General features: G+C 42.6%; 2 protein-coding genes across 3 annotated transcripts in view; one reads left to right on the forward strand and one right to left on the reverse strand.

The window, feature by feature from the left end:
* The first annotated feature begins 553 nt into the window (after positions 1-553).
* On the forward strand, positions 554-11,560 carry LOC119479461 (PDZ domain-containing protein 7-like). The gene is made up of 18 exons (XM_037755066.1): positions 554-590; positions 1,421-1,525; positions 1,921-2,146; positions 2,630-2,767; positions 2,859-3,033; positions 3,110-3,286; positions 3,386-3,533; positions 5,158-5,218; positions 6,283-6,460; positions 7,029-7,255; positions 7,343-7,501; positions 7,658-7,773; positions 7,926-8,017; positions 8,200-8,291; positions 8,402-8,473; positions 9,194-9,817; positions 10,384-10,484; positions 10,927-11,560. Exons 3-18 carry the CDS (start codon positions 1,984-1,986, stop codon positions 11,080-11,082), a joined length of 2,679 nt encoding a protein of 892 aa, XP_037610994.1. The 5' UTR covers positions 554-590; positions 1,421-1,525; positions 1,921-1,983; the 3' UTR covers positions 11,083-11,560.
* Positions 11,561-14,264: 2,704 nt separating this feature from the next.
* LOC119479462 (leucine zipper putative tumor suppressor 2 homolog) overlaps positions 14,265-23,376 on the reverse strand; it is a 36,537-nt gene continuing 27,425 nt past the window's right edge. For both annotated transcript variants that reach the window (XM_037755067.1, XM_037755069.1), the window contains 5 exons: positions 19,128-19,670; positions 18,455-19,054; positions 18,165-18,287; positions 17,024-17,170; positions 14,265-15,056 (listed from right to left, as the gene is read on the reverse strand). In XM_037755067.1, coding sequence (XP_037610995.1) covers positions 14,349-15,056; positions 17,024-17,170; positions 18,165-18,287; positions 18,455-19,054; positions 19,128-19,643 — 2,094 coding nt within the window. In that variant the 5' untranslated portion in view covers positions 19,644-19,670 and the 3' untranslated portion in view covers positions 14,265-14,348. The remainder of the gene's footprint in view (positions 15,057-17,023; positions 17,171-18,164; positions 18,288-18,454; positions 19,055-19,127; positions 19,671-23,376) is intronic.

Consider the following 23,376-nt stretch of genomic DNA (forward strand, 5'->3'; position numbering starts at 1 on the left):
TTTTATTTTGTAGTTTTTCTTGTTACCATTACCACGGTAAAATAAAAAGCTTGCAAAGCTACGTCACAAATTAAGGCGACATTTAATGTATAATTATCGAGAACAAGATACATTTAATTAGGTTTATTTGCGTCTTCACAACTACATTATGATACATGTAGGAACTATAATAATAATAATAATAATAATAATAATAATAATAACAACAACAACAGAGAAGATAATCAATAAATCACATTTCTTCAAAAGAAATTATAGTATATATATTTATAATATATATATTTATAATATTTATGATTTCTGTATTGAACACATGCTCATTAACAAATGTGCAAACAGATACATAGACGATTAAAAAATAAATAATAATAATGATATAAACATTTAATGATGCCAGAGTTTATGTTATATACATTCAATTATATTAACTTAATCATTTTCTGTAGTAATGTAGAGAAAGTCCTGACACGCTGTCAGTTGATCGGCATATTCGTCGTCCAATCAAATACTCTCAATTAATTCCAAAGCAGCCAATCAGCGTGGCCGAGGGGGGCGGGTCTTATCAGCAGCCAGAGAAATGTCCCAACCAGGTAGGTTGGATCATTTTGCACAACATGGACTCAGGTAGGCTAAACTAGCTCACTTTAGTTCAGATCATTTACACAATATGGGACATTTCTGTTGTCGCCTGTCATTGTTTTGTTCCTGTTAGTATCAGTTTGGTAATATATTTAAGCAGAATACAAGAGAAGAAGCTGCCTTTTCTGTCTTGCATTGTGTTCTCGACTTAAAATTATTTATTTTGGGGCGAGATAAGTCTACATTTGTTCTTGCATTTATCAGATATAGTTGCTTAGACGCAAATAAACTTAATTAAATGCATCTTGGTGTTGATAATTATATGTTAAATGACGTTTTTGTGGTTGTGACGCAGCTTTGCACGTTAATTTCGCTGTCCTCGGTGCTGAAGCACTGAGAGGCTCCTGAGGGAAACCCCAAGATGACATCATGAGGACACACTGTTATCATGGGTTAAAGTTTAGTGACAGGTTACCATGGTAACAACATCATGTGACATCCTGACTCCTTAAGTGGGTCAGGTCTGAGCTAAATAAACCTATTAAATCCTGTTTCTGACCTCACCTGCAGAGTAGATGTGTTGGTGTTTGTTTTAATGTTGATGTGTGAAGAAACACTGAAAAGTGGATTAATGTGAAAAAGATGTCATTTCTTCACAGAAACACATCTCTTATATTGGAAACATACAAAACAGGATGAATATGAAAGGGAACACTGTTTTCTCAAATTTTACATTAGAATTCGCCTACAAGTATCAAATCTTCATTCTGAGCTCAATTTCATGCAAATCTCTAGTTTTCGTAACTAAACTCGCTGTTTGTGTGTGGATTTTTCTGTTTAGACTCAGACAGGTGAGAGAGATGCAACATGGGCAGGAATGGACCAAAGTGTGACTCCAGGAAGCCAAAGAGTCAACTATCATGTCACACAGCAACAACCTGCACCGGTGAGTTGGATTATCTGAAAAAAAAATACCACAACAATTCCAGATGTATCTGAGGTACCTGAGGATCCCCTTCCTTCTGAAGGAGGACGGTCTGCAGGACAGATAATAATGCACTATACTCATTTTTAACAGTCTCTTCTGCACAATATTCATTTTTTTTAATAGTCATGTTTCACAGCTGTTACCCTGCACTATATTCAGTTTTAACAGTTTTCTTCAACTCCTTGTATTTTTATATCTGGTATATTTTTTTACTTTGCACTACTAACTTTTTTACTGCCTTTTTACTAACATGTTTTGCACTATGGAACTGTGATGCTGGAAACTTGAATTTCCCTCGGGATCAATAAAGTTACTATCTATCTATCTATCTATCTATCTATCTATCTATCTAGGCTCCTCCATCCGGAGCTGAGCCCCCGGTGGAGTGTGTGTGAAAGGGGACCCCTCCAGCCTCCATGGCTCACTCGTCAGACCCGTCCCGCAGGGAGAAGACCCCCGGGACCCAAGGGTCACACACGGCTACGCGCAACCTCTTACGGAAGAAGGAGCAGCGTCGGCGTGGAATCCGATCCTCCTCACCCATGGGCCGGGTCATCCTCATCAACTCTCCTGTGGATGGTAAGGAGGAGTTGTAGTTGCACATTACAACCTGCAGTCTACCTCTAGTTTCCCTTACAAAAAATGATGGAGTGGTGGACTGGTATGATGGAGGAGTCAAATACAAGCTTGACTGACATCAATAATGACAATAATTAAGGCTGTCCTCGACCGAAGAAATTCTTAGTGGATTAACACTCATACGATTAGTTGATTTAATAGAAAAAAATTGTTTCTCCACAAAGAATCACACAAAAAGCGCCACTTTAAATCTTGTGTTTACCAGAGATGTGCTCATACGTTTCTTGGAAATAAGTCATTCAGCATGAAAAAAACATAAAAAATGACAAATTGACGAAAGAAATCTTAATCGACTAAGACCAAAACGACCCATTATTCGACTAATCGACTAGGAAGAGGCAGCCCTATATAATAATACAAGAATTTCCCCTGAGATTTGTGACTATTATTATTAAAACAGCATCCATGTGCCTTTTTGTTTAGGTGGAGATGACTGCGAGGACCTCCACACGATCACAGTGGATAAGAGTGTGGACGGCAAGCTCGGCTTCAGCGTGCGAGGAGGCTCAGAACATGGCCTCAGCATCTTTGTCAGTAAGGTGGAGGACAACAGTACAGCAGGTGAGCTAACGTGCTACTAGCTGGAGACTAATATTGTCTGTGACTAAGTGATGTTGCTTTTGTTACCTGTTATTTGTGTCTGTGTTCGCAGAGGAGGCAGGCCTGCAGGTAGGTGATAAACTGGTGGAGGTGAACGGCGTCAGCCTGGAGAACATCACGATGAGCAGCGCTGTGAAGGTCCTGACTGGCAACAACAGGCTGAGGATGGTGGTGAGACGTGTTGGCAAAGTCCCCGGCATCCGCTACTCCAAGGAGAAGACGACCTGGTGATGATTCATATTGATATCAGCTCAGTTTATCACATAAATATTAGATTCTGACTGACCGTGGAAAATCCTCCAGGGTGGACTTGATACACAGGCGTATGGTGGTGGAGGAGAGCGGACGGACACCTTCGGACGCCAGCTCAGGAAGCGCCCTCCAAAGGATCGTCCACCTTTACACCACGTCAGACGACTACTGCCTGGGCTTCAACATAAGGGGGGGAAAGGAGTTTGGTCTGGGCATCTATGTCTCTAAGTAGGTACCTTCCGCCATGGAAAACATTCTCTGCTACACCTTTTTGTTCATTTAATCATCAAATAATCTCTCTTACTCACTCCTATGTTGTGGTTTCAGACTGGATCCTGGTGGTCTGGCTGAGCAGAACGGAATAAAGATGGGGGACCAGATCCTGGCTGCCAATGGCGTGAGCTTTGAGGACATCAGCCACAGTAATTCTGTGGAGGTGCTGAAGAGCCACACGCACGTCATGCTGACCATCAAGGTGAGAGCGGTGATGTGCAACATTTGACCCTCGATAGCAGACTACATGAGAAAACCATAGAGCCCCTAGTTCTAAATCCTAAAAGATTATTTTTCTAAATATTTTGCACAAAAATATCCTCCTAAAGGTGCAGTGTGTAGGATTTGGCAGCATCTAGCGGTGTGGTTGCAGATTGCAACAAACAGAATACCCTTCCGCTCACTCCTCCCTTTCCAAGACTGCGGTAACGTGAGCCGCCGAGTGCAAATCCGTGGTAACGCCGTTCGCCTCGCACAGAGGGCATCCTTATCATTATAACACTACTTTTTGCAGTCTGCAGCTCACATTACCGCATATTCACAAGTGTTTCGGAGAACTACGGTTACCTTCAGGTAACGTAAAAATGTGAAAGGGTCTCTCTAGAGTCAGTGTTTGGTTTGTCTGTTCTGGGCTACTGTAGAACCATGGCTCCGTGAAGAGGACCCGCTCCCAAGGCCTATTGAAAGAGGCTTGGACACATGGATATTATAGTCAATTTCTGCCAATAGATGCCCCGAAATGTTACACACTGTTCCTTTAAATGCAAGAATACACACGTTTATATCACTGTAACACATGAGCCGATGATTCAAAAATGTTTACATGACATTTATGCATTTTTTAAGAGAAAAAAAACACCATACTTAAGACAACATAACAAGAAAACTGCTCTTCAACATTACAAGAAAACTGCTCTTCAGTGGTTCCAGTATTTCCAGCTGAAACAGGCTGATGTGACACGAGTAAATATAAAAAGAAGTTGAGTTTAGAAATGCTTTTTTTTTAAAATATAAAATGAACAAATTTCAGCCTTGAGGACTCATCTGTGCTGTCAAGAGAATCAGCTTTTTTGTAAATGATTAATGGTCAGAAGTCATCATGAACATATTTTCCAGGAGGGTAAAAGTAAACCAATTTGATATAAAATCGAATGTCTATAACCCTTTGGTACATGGGTAAAGTGGCAGCTATCATCTTATATAACATTGTAGAAGTGAAGTTGTCTCAGCTGAATATTTGGTGTTGCATTCAGTGTTAACCACAAGCTGAAGTATCACATTTCATAATGACTCTTTTGTTATTGGAAAGCACGTCGGTTCTTTCATTACTGCCTCGGTTTAGATGACCTGACAACACATTTAACTTTCTACCTTTCATCTTTAATTCTAAATACAAACGTCGCCACACAGTGGACGTAGTGGCGGGTTTATGTGGCAGGGCCCCGACAGCTGGCATGCACACTCGTAATATTCCTCGCTCACTTTACTTGTCGGAGCTTGGGTTTCGCGCTGTGAAAAATAGCCAAGCCGTGTGCATTATTCACCAGGCAGCTGGGATCAGGTGCTGATCAAAGCTTAGAGCAGTGTGATGTGCAAGTTCTGTTCCGGGATCCCTCGCTTTTCCCCTCGCTTGAAACTAAAGAGTTAGAAAGCACCCCGGCTATCAAAGGTTACTAGAAAGTCAAGAAGGGAAATGTGTTTCTCTTAGAGGAGGAAGAAGTGTTTTAGTTTTGTGTGCTTCTAGGGTTATCAAATATAGCGATCCCATAAAAGTTTCAAGCTCTCTACTGTATCTCATTTGCATATCTGTGGCTATATCTTCACAGGAAGCAGGACGATACCCTGCTTATAAAGAGATGGTGGCAGAATACAGGTGGCTCAATAAGCGTATGTATCTGGTTTTCATTATCTAGAAAGCTGGGTAACATTTCATTTTATAGGTCCGCAAATTTCATAGTATAATTAGGTGATAATTACCAAGTAACCTATTTGAAAGTTATTGCCAAATTACCCCAATATTTACCCTAAAATTTATCAAAAAATATTTTATTATAAACCTTATTTAATAATTATAATCAGGTATTTCCCAATAGCTGGTAATTTATTTAATACATTTCCAGGAAAAGGATACAAAGTTATGCTTTATTTCCATGTCTGCTGATAAATAGATAATAATTAGCAAATAACTTATTTGAAATTTCTTAAAAATCTCCCTGAATCATTACATTAGCTACCAGTTTGTGTAGACAATAAGTCACACAGTGGTGAGATTTGTGCCTGATCAGAAGTGTCATCTATTAGTTTAGGTTATCCACATCTGATGAAGAGCAGCGCACAGCCACTTCTTAAGCCTAAGGGCCCTATTTTAACCATTATATGCTATTTTAGCATATAATTATAGAATAATGTTTATAATAAAGTCATTTTTGATCCATATTGAGTTAAATATTGGGGTAATTTGGCAGAAATTCTTCATTAAAATGAAGTGTTACCGAAAGCTGCAATCATTTTTGTTTGTGTTTCTTGGCCCAATCCTAATGTCCACACTCAGACTCACAATGCTCGATGAAAAGAGGCATAAAAGAAAAAAAACGATAAACAAGGTGGACGGCACATGGGTGTTCAGCCAGGCATATTTAAATTTACACAGAAACATTAACATTAAGGATTCAAGATGGTACATAAAACACATGAAATCAATTGGCGTCGTCAAGGTAACGTGTCACCGCAAAGTGCTATCCCTTTCATATTTATACCCTTTCAAGCCCTTGTAGCCTCTCACACTCAACCGTCTACCAGTCGACGTCAGTTAAGTCCCTGAGGGTTCAGGGCTGAAGGCCTTTAGGAGGGACATTGGGATTTGGTCATTGTCTGTGTGAGGCTCTATCTGTGACTCTTTAAAGATCACAAATCACATTTGATTTAGATCATCTCTTGTTTTCTTTTCTTAGTGGCCAATGGTACTCAGAAATCTTCCTCCCAAGGTTCGGAGTCCAACTCCTCAGCCTCCTCTCTGTCGTCTGGGACTCCGGTCAGCTCTCTGAGTGGCCTGTCGCAGGTCATGTTCCCTCCCAGCATGCCGTTTGGTTCAGACATGGTGGATGTCTGCATCTCCACTGAGGACCAGAGGTCAGCTTGTTTATTTTCAGCTTGATTCTCCCAAATTTGTTTGAAGCATCAGCAATCGATCTTCCAGAGGTTGTAGCGGGCTCAATTTTAATGCTAGAGTGAGATACTGGCATCATATGAAACTAGAAAACCTAAGGACCCATTGGCAAACATGTCATACTAGCTTATCGTGAAGGAGGCTACATAACGCTCCAAACTTACGCTCAATTTTGGCGAGGAAAAACTGGCATGGCCATTTTCAAAGGGGTCCCTTGACCTCTGACCTCAAGATATGTGAATGAAAATGGATTCTGTGGGTACCCACGATAAATATATACATACATTTGCAAAAGCAATAATTTTTGTCCACTCCCATGTTGATAAGAGTATTAAATACTTGACAAATGTCCCTTTAAGGTACATTTTGAACAGATAAAAAATGTGTGATTAATTTGCGATTAATTGTGATTAAATATTGTAATTGTAATTGTAAGACCAAAACGACATGCTCTGGGCTGTCAGAATTGCCTTTTCGCATACAAAAGCAACATGTGTACACAGACTAGATCATGGTAGCTTATTTGTCCAGGTCTGAGTCGGAGCGAACCGAGACCGCCATGCAGACGGACCTTCCCTCTCAGAGGACGGGTGCAGAAACCACTCGCAGCCTGGGTCGAACCACTCTGCTCAGAGACACGGTGATCGGTGGAGAGGAGGACAGGGGGAGGCAAGAGTCCACCAAGACGGCGGTGCTGCTGGCTCTCAGCATGCCGAGCCGACCGATCACCAGGTCGCAGAGCGAAGTCACCGTGGAAGGTGAGGCAAGGAGAGAGAGAGTGGGTCACATGAAAAGATGACATGGATGAGCTGCATAAATGACTGACTGTTATGATCCAATCGTAGAAATCAAGCAGAAGAAAGAGAAGAAGCAGAAAGAGAAGCACCCAGAGGAGAAGAGCACCCTGCAGCGCTCGAAGACCTTCGTCAACTCGCTATTTAAGGGTGGACGCAAGAGAGACACGTCCAAGGGACGCTCCAAGTCGCCGTCCAAGGCTGGAAAAGGTAGATACATCTTTGCATCCCTAAAATGCATTAAAGTGGCAATCATCCCACTTCCCACAAATTACTTTATAGTTTTATTAGTTATATTAAGTTGGACTGCAAAGAGGTATTTATGGTCCAGTAGTCAACACTGGTTCTCCCCTGTAATGTTTTCAGGGGGGCGACAGGTCAGCGCGATGCCAAATTCAGAGATGCTTGTAATTGTGGAGGACATGGCACGCCGGCTGCTGACTGAGGAGGAGGTGGCTGCTGTTATGAAGACGTGCCGAAGGGTGAGAAGCTTTGCTGCAGACAAACTGAGACGTTGTTGTTTTTAAATGTGCTGACCTTTGGACTGCCCATGAAGGAGTTATTTATCACAAAACATATTTCACACATCAGTTTCTAAGTCATTTACTACATCTGTATCGTTACTCTTCAACAGTACGTGGCAGAGCGGTCAGTGGAGAACTTGATACGCCACCTGCTGGCCGTGCTGGACAGACCTGAGAAGCTGCTGCTGCTGAGGGAAGTCCGGTAAGGAAAAATAAAATAGTAATAGTAGTAAAATACTAGATATTCACTCCAAAGCCTTCTTTGATACAGCTACTGTTAAAATGCTACCAGAAGGGGATTAAGGATTTTTTACAATGAAAAATGAAGGCTGACTCAGCACAATGAACACAATGAAAATGACTCAGCGTTGTTTTGTTTGTCAGGATGCTGCTTCCTCCTCCTGACCTGAGTGCGTTCGACAAAATGGTGACTCCCATCGAAGTCGAGGCCTACGATATACTCAAGTATCGCTCAAGTGCGTGTGATGCATGCTGAATCTGTCAGAATCGGTGTGAACAGCTCCGAACAGTACTAGCTACTTAAGCACCATTCTCTAACATATTTTCTGTCTTCTCTGTATTGTAGTCAAAACTGCTCCTCTTCGCTCTCCCACATCCGGTCGAGCACCCAAACGGCGCCTCATCACTCCCATCCCGGGTCAGTACCTCATCTACAATACCACTTCATTTTGATGTAGTATGAACTTTTGGATTTTAGTTTTGTGTTTTAATTAGGGCCGTCAATCGATTAAAATATTTAACCGCTATTGATCGCATGATTGTCCATAAATAATCGTTACTAATCACAAATTAATCACACATTCTTTATCCGTTCAAAATGTACCTTAAAGGGAGATTTGTCAAGTATTTAATACTCTTATCAACATGGGAGTGGGCAAATATACTTGCTTCATGCAAATGTATGTATATATTTATTATTGGAAATCAATTAACAACACAAAACAATGACAAATATTGTCCAGAAACCCTCACAGGTACTGCATTTAGCATCAAAAATATGCTCAAATCATAACATGGCAAACTGAACCCCAACAGGCAACAACAGCTGTCAGTGTGTCAGTGTGCTGACTTGACTATGACTTCCCCCAAACTGCATGTGATTATCATCAAGTGGGCATGTCTGTAAAGGGGAGACTCTTAAAGGGGTATTCATAGAACCCATTTTCATTCACATATCTTGAGGTCAGAGGTCAAGGGACCCCTTTGAAAATGGCCATGCCAGTTTTTCCTCGCCAAAATTCAGCGCAAATTTGGAGCGTTATTTAACCTCCTTCCCGTAAAACAGTTAAACCACAGCCTGAGGTAAAAGTGCATAGACCATAAAAGAGGTGCTGATACAACCTGTGTTTCTCTCCAGATTACAGAGGAGGCTTTGAGCTCCACAATTCTGAGGAGGTGGAGAAGGAGAGCCACCTGCTGGATGAGCTGGAGAAGCTCAGTGTGTCTGGGCCCCGGGGATCCAGAGAGAGGCCCCATCCCTGCATGTCCTTCACCCCGCTGCTGGACATACCAGTTGATGGCTACAACACAGAGTCCAGAGACCTCAGACCTCCCTCCGCCAGCGCCGCCATGCTCCCCAACTGGCTGCTGGCCCGCAGCCACGACTCCCGCCCTCCTCTCCGGACAGACATCGGCACGATTCGCTCCGTCCACTTTGATGAGGTTTCACTGCACTCGCCTTCAGACAAGGGGGACGCGACCTCAGAGAGAGGAAGGTCCCCGTTCAGAAACGGCCACTCCAAAAGCAAAAAGGAGAAGAGTGGAGACCGGAGTAAAGAAACTGTGTTCACGCTGCAGAGTGCTGCCCGCAGGAGTCGGCCCTTGTTGTCGCAGGTGTTCAGGTCGGGTCCAGATCAGCGAGCGGGGAGCGAACAGATGAACGGACATCAGACTTCCTCTGAGAACGGACTCAACGGCTCCGAGCCTGAACAGGAGTACGAGCTCAAAACTGTCAGCATCTCCAAAACCAAACAGTCGCTGGGTAAATGAGTTTAATTTAATGTCAGAATCATGTTATAAATAAGTACAATTTATCATCATTTAAAGGGTCAGTTCACCCAAATTACAAAGGAATACTTATATGTTTTCTAGGGCTGCCCCCTCTTAGTCGATTAGTCAGTTGTTTTGGTCTTACTTGTCATTTTTTATGCTGTTTTCATGCTGATTGACTCATTTCTAAGACACTTATGAGCACATCTCTGGTAAACACAAGATTTAAAGTGGTGCTTTTGTGTGATTCTCTGTGGAGGAACTCAGTTTTACAGATCTGTCGATTAAATCAACTAATCAATTAGTCAACAAAGAATTTCTTTGGTCAAGGACATCCCTAATATTTTCCCACATACTCCTCGAGATGTTTAACATAGAAATAGTTTTGGTAACACTGCAAAATACTAGCTGTACAACAATATAAAAAATACTAGCTGTACAACATCTCCTCACTTTGCCTCTTGTGTACACAGTAAACCAGTGCTTGCGAAACACCTGATGTACTGTCAGTACACAAATATATAAAATGCATCACTGACTGTTGTTTTGGCGTTTCAGGTATCAGTATATCCGGAGGGATGGAGTCCAAAGTTCAGCCGGTGGTGAAGATCGAGAAGATCTTTCCCGGAGGAGCTGCCTCCACCTGTGAAGTTCTCAAGGTGACGCGACCGGTTAATGACCAGGGTTCCTGCAGAATTCACCAAATTACATTTTTAATACCACGTAGAATACAATTTCACACAATCATACTGTCAGCAGTATATAACAAGAATTCCTAATTAATTAAATTAATGTGATCTTGACGTAGATGGGCAGCAGAAAATGGACAGATAGATTAACCAATTAAAAATGAAAAGGTTTCTTCAAGTTAAAGATTTTATATAACAGATGATAAGCTTCCTAGCTGCTGTAGCCAGCAGTGATAACAGTGTTGCTACAGGTGTTTATAGTTGTATAAAACTGAGCCCGCTACAAGTTGCATTAATGCGTTATTGAAATTAGTGGCGATATTATTAGTGAAATTTGCGTTATTATTGCGTTAACTTTGACATCCTTAATTTGACCTTTTACTGTATGTGACTTTCCCTCTCGTGTCCCCAGGCTGGATTTGAGTTGGCGTCTGTGGACGGACTCTCCCTGCAAGGCGTTACACATCAGCACGCTGTTGACATCATCCGAAAAGCCTTCAGCAACAAGGCCAAAGACCCCATGGTGTTTGTGGTCAAAGTCCCCAGAAACATTTTGAAAGGAGACTGAGACGTGCTCAGTGATTTTCTGGGACTAAACACAGAGACAGAGACTTGAAACACACTGATCTGAGGTCAGGTATGTAATTCTGCCATTCATGTTGTTAAAGTTGGGAATAATTACATGGACACTGGTGACAAAAATGGCCTGAGGCAGCAGATCACATAAGGATTAAGCAAATGAATGAATACATGAGGAATATTGTCTTGAAGCAACAAAAGACATTTACAGTAAATTCAATGTGTCCAGAAAGCCTGAAATCATAAAAGAAAATGGTGCTCCTGATGCCTTAATACTTCACTTCATCACAATCCAGGAGCCAATGCCTGTCAAGAACATTTTACATTTTATGTATTAACATCCACTCCTCTAAAGAAAAGCAGCAGTTTATGTTTCTGAATTTTTAAATGTGCAGGATGACAAACTGCAAACTGTAACCTGCGTGCCTTTAAAAGCCCCGTTGACTGAAAATAAAAGTCTGACTCCATGTTGTTAATTTGTAGTCTATATGTTGACCTGCAGAGGGCAGACATGAGACGTTCAGAAACATTACTGCTCTCTGCAGCAGCTAATGAGGAATATGTTGAATGCCTCAAATCACAAACCTTAAAACATCTCCTAAATGTTAACAAGATGAAAACTGTAGAATAAATAATCCAAGTTGTCATCAGAGAGAATTATAACCCAGATAAAACTGTATGTACTGTACTGGTATCCATTGGAGTTGAACAAATGTGATTGTACCACGCAGCTTTTAAATGTTGTCTTTTTTTTAATTAAAAACATAGTAGGTTTGTTCAAGAAATGTACAGCATGAAAATATACATTTAATGTCTTCATACAAATATTGTGGATTATAAAATTATACTGAGGAACCAGAACAAACATCCACGCAAACATTAATATACAGGCGTCGTATCTGTAGGAGCAAAATATAATGTGCGACATTGCTTTGGTCTATTCACAGTGGCTATGTTTTGTATTTTTTTTTTGGAGATGGACAGACATCTCCCGGAAGAAAAACGTTATGATTTGTCAGAGTTATTTACAGACGACGATGATTCAATCAGCAGTCATAGAGGAAAATCTTTTTCTCTCGGTTCTGTCGTACAGGGAAGTAAATACACGTGAAACACATCTTAAAAGGTTGGTGTTAAAACAGTCATGTCATGGTCAAAGTAGTTCCACTTTACACCGAAACCCTCATCATTCAGTGCATGATTTCCCTTCACTCACACAGTAATACATGTTTACCACCTCTTAGAGACGGTTTTCTTAATTGTATGAACGTTTATGTTTTACTGGGAAAATACATTTAATTCAAGTATTAGCACACTGATCATTAGGTGTTATACTTTTGGCCTTATGTAAGTGTATTACTAGGAATGGGCGACATAAGGAATATGTCACGGGAAGGGGTGGGACTTTGCCTCTCTATAGCTACTCTATAGTGAGCAACAGTCAACTGAGATGTCAGATGCTTGTGTGGTACTAATGTCATTTTAGCATTGTACTGTGGGATTGTTAGCAGGAAGTTTTTTTTCTTCCTCTTTTTCACAGCAGACATTTAGACTCGTCATAGCAGGAGAAACGATGGCTCAGTTCCACTAAGTGTCCCAGTAAGCCGTGATGGTGAGCCAGGAGGACCCTGGAACTGGGTCTCTTCTTATTCCTGGTAATGGGAATGCAGTCGTTATTATTATGAACATTATTAATTACACCTGTGCATTTCCTGCTATGACATGCCAGAATGTCCGCAGCGAAAAAGGTCTATTGATTTTCCTGAACATTTATCATGATATCAATATTGCAGTATATAATTACTGTACATATACCGTGGTACTCCTACACTACAGGAAAAGTGATTTATTCCAATCTTCTGACATCCGACGTCGGTTTATTTATTTAAATGTGGCCCAGACTGTTCGTGTGTGCAAGAGAAAAGCTGACGTGCACTGGATGTGAGGTGTTAAAGGGATAGTTCGGATTTTTTTAAGTGGGGTTGTATGAGGTACGCAAAGCAAAGTACTGCTTTACATACTTTAGCCACCTAAATGAATCCATATCAGTTTAAGTGTACGTTATATTTAGATAGCTTTACCTCGCCGTCAGACCGCCCTTTCCGACGGGGGAACTGAAGCGGTTATCTATGCTCTCTTCAAAGCCGCCAGACTCCATTGACAAAAACAGTAATTTTACCTTGCAGAACACAGTAGTTGCTGTTCTACCGCTGCCTCGATCAGTTAGTTTGTGTTATTGTGTGACTTTGGTGTTTTAAAGGGTTAGTTCAGATACACAGTGGGCCATTTTTAGGTGGCTAAAATACATTTTGCACATTATTTTGTTTCCGTGTGATAACTCCCGTCTGTTTCTCCAAACTGGGGGCGTGCAGACCATCATCTACTGTAGGTAATTCACTTGCTATGGATAAGTACCTCATACAACCCCACTTCAACACATCCTAACTATCCGCGGTAGTATTTAAACCAGATGTTACTGTGTGTAATTACATTAGACTGTACAGATGTTCATGATATTATTTCCACCATTTAGGGTAAACTGGCCTTGATCTGAGAGTACAATTGAAGGTGGCTTGAACTTTGTTTCCCCTCAAACTGGACCTACTATTATAAAAACAACAAATTTGTGCCACATATGATTTGCAAAATTATAGTTTTTTTTGTCCCTATGAATTTATCTCGCTACTCCGGTTAGAAGGAAGTAGACATATTTTGGAAACACCTACTGTTTACCTGTTGGTCATGATGAGTGTAGCCACTCACGCTCTGATTCACTCACTCTCATCATAACAGGCTGTATGTGTGGCGTCCCACGTCTACTGTCAATCGACAACAAGCGTGGGTTCCAGCTAAATTAACTGTACTATGTGAGCTGACTCTGCTAACACAGAGTGGGAGTGTGGCGTCGAACCCAGCAGGGAAGCTGGAGTCATAACCAGCTCAGGAGGAGGAGAGTGAAAGGTTGGGTGAAGTTACTCATACACAACAAATTCTCCCACAAATGCCTAAAACTGGGAAAGATGCCGAGTTAGTTACACAGACATTAACGGAGAGGCAGCAGAGGACTGAGGTGGCCTATTAACGACTAATAGAGGTCACCGGCTTTCAAGTGGGACTCCTTGGAGAATAGACCAATGAGGCAGAACTAAAGTGATATCTGCTTGTTTGTAGAGAGATTAGATCTGTGACATGTAGGTGAAAAAAAAAACATTTAGCCGACAGTAGTGCAAATCAAAAGAAGGAGAGACACAAGGGTCAGATTTCCGTGGCGGCGATCTCGTCAAAGTTGATCTCGTTGCCGCTGCCCTCGTCCTCCTCTCTGCTCTCCAGTTCCTGGCTGAGCTCCTGCAGGAGCTGCTCCAGCTCTCGGTTTCTGCGATACATCTGCACGTAGTTCTGCTGCAGCTGCTTCTGGTAGCGGATAACTTTGTCCTTCTCCTCCTGCCATATCCTGCGCTCCTCCTCGAAGCCTCCCGTCTGCTGCTCGGCCCGTTGACGCTCGTAGGTAAGCTCGGCCCTCATCCTGTCAAACTGCGTCTTCATGTTCTGCAGGGCCTCGGTGCTGCTCTGCCGCTGGGCCTTCGCCTCGTCGCTCTCATAGGCGAGCAGGTGCTCCTCTGCTTCCTGGAACACCTGACACTGTCTGTTTCCTGGGCCCTGACTGGCCAAAGCCTCTCTGAGATGAGCCAACTCTCCCTCGAGGCGTCCTACCTTTTCTCTGAGCAGCTCCGCTTCGCTCTTGCGCCGCTGTAGTTCGTTTTCGCACACCTCCAGCTCCAGGGTTCGTGTGCGGGTCGTGCCGTGGGCCTCCTGGAGCAGGACCTGGGTGTTGGTCAGCTCGCCACGACTCTCTCGGAGTTGACCCCGCAGCGAGACGATCTCTCCCACACGCTGTGCTAACTCTCCCTGCACCTCCTTCAGCTGCTGCTTCAGCAACGAGATTTCCCCCGACTTCTGACACACCTGAGGGGAGAAGAGAAACAGTTCACGATGGATATTCAGCTCAGTAAAGCAAAGATATTTTGTTGTAGAGGCTCAACATTCAATAATAAAGATAAATTAAATAAGTAGGGAATTGTTTGGTCTATATAATGTCAGAAAATGGTGAAAAATGTTGCACAGTTTGCAAGAGCAAATGTCTTGTTCTGTCCGACTAACACTTAAAAACCAAAAGCAACTTTCTATCATAGTAGATTAAGAAAACCAGAAGAATCAGTGGCATTTGCTTAAAAACGTGTACATTTATTAGCTGATTAATCAGTCAATTGACATAAAATTTATCGGCAACCATTTTTGACAATCTATCAATTGTTACTGATTAATTTGATGTCGACTGACTGATTAATCAGCTGATCTAAAAACATAAAAATTGAATAGAAGTCTCATTGAATCGAATATATAACTCAACACTATCAGCTCTTTATCCGCGATACAAGACAGGCAGACAGGAGGAAAAATAAATCATTCAACTTTAACTTACTTACCAATTTGGCGTTCTCTCTTCCAAATAATCCAGCCACGTAACTATCCATGCATGAAATTAAATCCCCGGGAATACGCACCAAAATTAATGGTTTGTAAGAGTGGCATTTAATAACGTAACGGGACGCGCAACAGAAGTAATCCTGACCTGTCATACTGTACGCCACAGAGCAGTGCATCGCACGTTGTAAATAAATCAAGCATATTGATGTAATCCATGAAATCACACTTCAGGATGTCCTCTTACTAATGCTTAAATTCAAAATTAAAAAATGATTAATTAAAAACGGCGTACACAAAAGTAGCCGACTAGGCTGCTGCAGAAGTAAAGAATATATCGGCCGATTAATCGTCTTTTTCTTGCTCCAAACTCCACGAAAATCCACTTTCGGTCGACCTCTAGTTTAAGCAAACCAAAACTCAACTCACATTTTTATTGAGCAATAAATGACAACATTTCTACTGATTCTTCTTCTCTGGTTAAGCACCTTGTCACTATTAAATTTCAATAAATGCCATTTGATCCCCAATAAAGATCTAAAAGGCTCTACTTATGCTGAGCTCCAGACAACTCCGCGGTCGGAACTTTCCCAGTTAAAATGTCCAACTTACGACCTCCAAGCAAACCTCAGTTTAACTCTTTGTTTGGCTCTGTGACTGAGGAAGTCTGCAAGTTGTTCTGTTTAAGCCAGTCTGAATAATTAAAGAGGCTTCATATATTATAGACCATTTCACAGTTGTAAATGTAAACATTCAGAATGTGTCCTAGTTTATTTCCTGTTGCGGTGTATGTGGATGACGTAAGCTGACAGGAAGTAAACATGGACCCAAGCTGTTGCCTAGCCTAGGTCTATATCCTCCCTGTATGATCAGTCTCAGGGAACAAATACACTGAGTGTCCAAGAAATAATTCCTTGTGGCACAATTAATTATCTCAAACAGCAGAGAAGATCAATTGTATTATTGATCTGTGTCTGGAGCGTATAAAGACACAGACGCAGCCGTTTCCATTGGTCTGCCTGTGAGTGATGATAACAACTGATTCTTGCATCATATTTAAGTTCGTCTCCCCGTTATCAAGACCTTTACGGCTACATTTTGTCAACATTTTCACTTCCTGTATCAACTGAATGAATGAGAGATTCACTGATTAATAACCATCATGTTCAATTCCCTTTTTTTTTAATTAGGGAAATAAATATATTATGGGAAAGCTGCCGTGGTCAGATTGATGCTCTAAAGTAAAAGTCATGGTGGAATATGTACAGTGCTTAAAGCAATACTGTAAAACTGAGTTTAGGCAGGGATGGGAAACAGTAAAATCAATCAAGGATGGCATTGTGATAAACTCTAACCTACAGCCCAAACCTTTTCCTTTCATCGTGGTCATTACTATACTGAATAAAATGTCCCTCAACTGAAGACCTGAGTCAGTTGAAGAAGCTCACCTCCCACTTGCTCTCCTCCAGTCGAGGCCCCAGCTGGATCTTCTCGTGCTCATAGGAGGTGCAGCGTTCCTCGAGCTGCTCCCTCTCCTTCAGAAGCTGAGCAAAGTCCTCCTGCAGCTTCTTCTTCTCCTGCTGGAGCTGATAAACCTGCGGCCATAAACACAGACAGTATCAGTACAAGACGACCTAGTAGGACAATTCCTAGTAGGACCACCAGGTCTTATAGAGGTAGATCAATGCAAATCTTAAATGTCGCCGCTAAGTCAAAAGTGGCCAAATTTCAATCGGGTATCGTTTCCATACAGTATGTGATCGATGTATGCAAATGACAGCAACTGTCACATATGGTTTGGTCTTGCTCTTAAGTTAACTCATTTCTGGCAACTAATATTTTTGTTTCCAGGGGTTTTCGAAACATTGAATTAGGGCTGTCAAAGTTAACGCAATAATAACACGTTACCACAAATTTGTTTTCACGCCACAATCGATCTTTCGGAGGTTGTAGCGGGCCATTTTCAAAGGGGTCCTTTGACCTCTGACCTCAAGATATGTGAATGAAAATGGGTTCTATGGGTACCCACGAGTCTCCCCTTTATAGACATGCCCACTTTATGATAATCACATGCAGTTTGGGGCAAGTCATAGTCAAGTCAGCACACTGACACACTGACAGCTGTTGTTGCCTGTTGGGCTGTGAGGGTCTCTGGACAACATTTGTCATTGTTTTGTGTTGCTAATTGATTTGATATGAGAACGCTTTTTCTACTCTTATTGCTAGAAGATTTAAAAGGAAAGAGATCAATCCTCCGATATTTGATTTGATTTTAATGAACTTCTTCTGAGAAAATCCGATATGCCACAAGGGGCAATGCATCCCAGTTTCACACATTATCACAACATCGCAGTTGGTTATAATTTATTTAGAAACATAATTACTACAGATACTGACTTTGCCACAAAAGGCTTAACGTTAATAAAGTAAACCGAGCTACTGCTACTTAACACAGCTTTTTAAAAAAATACTTTTATGGCTCTGGTTTGTACTGATGTTTTGTCTCATCTTTTACTGCATTTGTAGTAAAATGCCAGCACCATTGGTGTGTAGTAGAACCTGATCGAGCTTTTTGTCAGCGGTTCTGACCTGCAACTGAAGCACCTGCTGTGCACGCTGGGCCTTCTGCGAGGCTACCTGCATCCTGGTGGCACAGCCCTGCCTCAGCTCCTCCAGCTCCAGCTCAAAACGCTTCTGCTTCTCCTCATAAACCTGCATCGAAAGACAGAACATCAAATCCATCAGGATTTACAGCACAAAGCAAATGTCAAAAGCCAAAACTGATTATTGTTTTTTTACTACAAACTCCCGGGGAAGAGGACAACGTGTGTGTGTTTCTCTGTGAAAACATCAAGGTGTGAAGTTAAGTCTGTACCAACCTGACAAATTGCAGCTTCATTCTCATCCAGGTTGTCTCTGAGTTGCTGCAGCTCCAGCTCTCTCTCCCTCAGCTTGTCCTCGAGGTCCCTCACCACCCCCTCGTAACCCTCCACCGGGCCAGGGGAGCGCCCGTTGGACCCGCTGTCAGACAGAGGTTGACCTCGGCCACTTATCGAGCCGGAGCCTGTACTCTTACTGGAGGATGAGCGCCCGCTGTCTGAGTTGGAGTGTCCGTGTCCGCTGACTGGCGGAGCGCTTTTCATGGGCTCCAGGTGGCCAGCAGAGGCCTCCCCTGATGCCAGACTGTAGCCGCCGTTGCTGTAAGGCGGGAGGCTCGAGAGGGAGTTGCGTCCGGAGTCGGTCAGTTGGCAGGAGTGGCTGCTGCCGCCGCCGCCGCTGTGGCGGGCCCTGCTGTACGAGCTGCTTTTCTCAGAGCAGGAGGGCGACGCCTCTGTGTGGGTGGGGCTCAGCAGATTCAGGTTGTTTTGGCTTTCCGATGCGTTGGCACAGTGGCGAGGGGAGAGGTATTGCATGGAGGTACGGCTCTTGGGAATGACGGGTTTGAAGGCAGTGGGCCGCAGCACCGTTTTCTCCATGTTCTAGAGAAGGAATATAAAGTCAGATGAGTGTTGAGAGGCAAGAAGGCAAGGATTTAAATAAATAAAGACTCACCTTCTCAAGTTTTCCTGACACAGGGATCAGTTTTGGAGGAGGTCCCCCCATGTTCCCATTGAACCCTGATGCTTTAGTCTCGTCTGCATCACTTCCTGGGCTGGCACGTGTTACGTGGTTGTCGTTCCAGTCGCCTACATACTCCTCATTCAGATAGGTATAGTTCACATTCCCACTGTCCTTCTCCAGCCCCCTGCTGGACGTCGTGGAGCTCTGCTTCTTGAGCGCCGGGATGCTCTGCAGTAATAAGGAGTCCAGGGGCGAATCAGAGCCCAGACAGGGGGCGCCCGGTGTGGGCCGTCGGACCCTGGTACCCAGTTCAACGAGAGATCGGTGGTCCTGGTAGGGGCCGGGGCGGGAGGCGATGAGGCTGCTGACGGAACCCATAGGATCCAGAGTGGAGGGTGGTGCGTCGATGGGGGGTGAAGACCCGGAGGGGTGTCTCCTGCGGGGTCCTCCACTGAGGCCGGGGTTGTGGGGCTCAGCAGATATGGGCAGAGCCTGAACCAGGGCCATGGTGGCAGCTCAGAGGGGTCACTCGCTCTGAGAGAAGAGAACGACAGTGTGAGTCTCAGAAAGATGATGTTTTAATACGTGTTTAAACAATTATTCTCAATTACAGTTTTTATTTTGATCAGAGATGTTTAAAAGGACCAGTGTGTAACATTTAGGGGGATATATTGGCAGAAATGGAATATAATATTAATAAGTATGTTTCCTTTAGTGTATAATCACCTGAAAACAAGAATCATTGTGTCTTCGTTAGCTTAGAATGAGCCGTTTTTATCTAGCCATGTTGCACCGCCATGTTTCTACAGCAGCCCAGAACAGACAAACCCGAAAAGTTAACACTGTTAACTTTTCCTGCTTGGGCCGGAGCCGATAACGTTACTCGCTCCCGTCGCTGCCGCTCTCTCTCTTGCTTCACCACTCACTTCCCTCGTACACACACACACACACTCTAAGCACTCTAATTTTACAACAACTGGCTCTAGAAAGGACCATTCACGTCTTCCCGTCAGCCACCGTAGCAATCCTACACGCCTGGCAAACAAGAGAAGTTGTAATCTGCAACCTCACCGCTAGATACCGCCAGATCCTATACACGGTTCCTCTTCTTCAGGGGCAAGTCTCAAGTCATTCAAGACAAGTCAGGTCTTGAAATAGCAAATCTCAGGTCCTTAAGAACAAGTCGAAGTCAATTCATAAGTCTTATAAGACTAATAGGAAGTCTGAAGTCTAACAAGACAAGTCCAAGTTAAGTGTTAACTTTTGTAATAGCACTTGTAATAACAAATCTAACTTAACCTTAAGTTTCAAGTTGTTTGAGACAGGACAAATTCAAGTCTTGGGTCTTTTGATAGTCCCAAGTCAAATCTGGTCATCTCGAGAAAACTCCAAGTCTACTCTCAAGTCATTCAAAACAAGTCCAAGTCAAGTCTTGCAAGTCTCAAGGAAGGTGTCATGTCATTTGAGAAAAGTCAATGTAAAGTCTCAGGATATAGAAGACAAAGTCTCAGGTCATCAATTGGCCTGGACTTGGTGACTTTCTCGCTAGATTTAGGGACTTTTGGAGCTAGTCAGCAGCTAAAGCTCTGAGCTACTTTCATTGGAAAAGAGTTGGCAACACCGGGCTCATTTTTTCGGCTGGATCATTTTTAAAAATCTAGTGTACTCTTGCTAGTTTCTCGAGATCGCCCACCCTGCCGTTAAGGACAGGTCAAGTCTTCATAAGCTAATTGCTAGTCATTTGTAAGTGTTTGAGGTCTCTGATTGATGACCGTTATAACTGACTTGGTATTTGAACATGTTCCTGTGTTAATTGTGTTTTCGTACATAGCTGACATTAAAACATGTTGCTGTGATATTTAATCATCTCATCTAGGAAACTAGATACTGGTAGAAATGGCATGTGTTTCTCCCAGATATTAATAAGGTCAAATTCAAGCTCTTCAAATCACCACACCAGGGTGCATTCAAGGAATGATTCCACTAACAACTCCGACAAACAGAGATGATATACAGTAGACTGAGGCGTACAAATTTCCCACAAGACCATGGTGGCCCACACACAGAGAACCAGGACAGGCCATTCATGAAGCCCATTCAAGCAGCACTAACAGGGCTTGAGGCATGAGGCTTGCGAGGCATGAGGCAGCAGAAGAAAGGGGTCTCTCTTCATTTGAGATGTAAAATGGCTGCTAACATGCTGGCATTTCCCCTGACCGCAACAAAGGCTACTGTCTCCACACATCTTATCAGCCTCGGGAATAACTCAAAGTTCACAACTGTGGATAATAGAAACCCAGAGAAGAGGAGACAGGTTGAACTTGATGTGATACTGTAGCGGTGGGTGTTGTAGGAGAACCACTTACTGTTTCACTCCCTCACTCTCACAAGACTGCTGGTAAATATTGACACTATTAACAGGCACATACCGATTATGATGTCAACACAATGTGTCTCGTGGATGGTGAACAGAGTGTTGTGTGGAGAACAATGGTTAACAGGACGCATGATGATGAGATCATAGTGCACATGGACGACGCACCAAACAGCGGAGCCACTTGTGCTCTCTAAAAACATCATGGTGAGTCACAGAACATGAGGATATCCGACTGACGGGTGCGTCCTGTTCTTGGGTTTCAGGCTTGTCTAGCAAGTCACACAAGATATCACTGAAGGATTCAAAATATGGCAAGACTGCAGTCCTCGCTACGTCACTCGCAAATTAGTTTGTTAGTGAATCCCTGCTATGTAGGAAAACAATTAGGACTTCCCCTCTTGTTTCACGTACTCAGTAACCCTCTTAACCACGGAGGGAAAGGCTGTCCGTGTTGGCTAATAACTAAGGTGAAAGAAGGGCTGACTGACAGCAGGCATGCTGGCAAGACACACATCTAGACTCCACCTGCCAGGACAGGGCCATGCCAAGTCATTTTCCAACCTGCCAAGTTGTCTGAGAGCCTACAAGGCTACATACTGCGGTTAAACTGTGATTACCTAACGTTAATTAGCTCACTCAATGTCTGGCTGATCCCTGCTTAGACTCATAATAACTGACTGAGACAAATCTGGTATTGCAATATGTTGTTAGGATATGTAAACACCGTGAAACCGCAAAGGAATTAACACATATTCTATCATAATCTGTACACCAGCATCTGTCGATACCTTACTTAGATTGTGGTACAACTTTTTAACCAAAAAAAACCTGATGCATTACTGTACTATTATCAGAAAGATCAACAAACGCACAGCAGAAAATTATTATCCAAAATCCATGTGCTCACTCTTGAGCTAGAAATTAGACCAGAATTGCTCTCTGTCCGTTGATTCTCTTTGGTCATTCTGTAAATAAAATAGAGTTTAAAGTGTGTCAGTGTGTCGTTAAAGATTCATAAAATTACTGCATCAGTGTCTGTATGAAGGAAAACGTAAGGTAACGGCAGCAGGAGTAACATGTGGTGTTTGGGAGGCAGAATTAACGGTCCTAATGAGCCTGTAGGATTAATCTTATGTGATTTCTCTCTGCACTGAGAACAGATAATTAGTCCATGACGATATTTATTACATATAATCCTTTCTGAATGGGAGGATATCAGATTAACTACGGTACTACGCTAACGTCTAGAGTTGAGCTGTCAGAGAAAACTCCTTGTACGCAAAATTATATTTCTCTACAACGAGGGTCTGAAACATGAATCACAGAGGAGCCAAAAAACTACAGGTGATTTCAATGACAAGTATCCTTCCTGCTAGTTTGTGCACCAGTCAGTGAGCTCATCTGGTGTTTAGTACAAAGAACATGGAAGAAAGAGCTCCAGGGATGACGTGTTTTTGTCGGCCAAACAACAAGATAGCATCGCCCTGGTTCCCTCAACGAGATTTTTATATTGGGTTTTGGATTATTGCAGAAAATAAGCTCTGCGGCAAACAAGGGTTTATGACACTTCTATGTTTTGTTCAGCAAGATAATCTGCACAGATGAACACCACTTTTACCGTAAGTGCTAAAATGCTAACTCATTTCCGGACTCATTTCTGTAGCACTCTATATGGAGAGAGGCTGCATCACTGATGGATTTTAAAACTTATTTTTCTATTAAAGCATTAATTAATGTTAAAAATAACGTTATTACTGTGAATTCTGTTGCTTGTTTTACAATATCCTCTCTCATTTAATTCTTATTTGCTCACACGCTGTATGTAAAGAGCTTTAGTGGATATTCATGTATTCATCCACGCAG

The sequence above is a fragment of the Sebastes umbrosus genome, chromosome 20, assembly GCF_015220745.1.
Source record: "Sebastes umbrosus isolate fSebUmb1 chromosome 20, fSebUmb1.pri, whole genome shotgun sequence".
Taxonomy (NCBI): domain Eukaryota; kingdom Metazoa; phylum Chordata; class Actinopteri; order Perciformes; family Sebastidae; genus Sebastes; species Sebastes umbrosus.

Bases quoted from the DNA above. Each gene is read 5' to 3' on its own strand.
- LOC119479461 (XM_037755066.1), top strand. From the start codon at position 1,984: ATGGCTCACTCGTCAGACCCGTCCCGCAGGGAGAAGACCCCCGGGACC. The intron at 7,502-7,657 runs GTAGATACATCT...TAATGTTTTCAG, and splicing joins GCCGTCCAAGGCTGGAAAAG to GGGGGCGACAGGTCAGCGCG. The intron at 8,018-8,199 runs GTAAGGAAAAAT...TTTGTTTGTCAG, and splicing joins CTGCTGCTGAGGGAAGTCCG to GATGCTGCTTCCTCCTCCTG.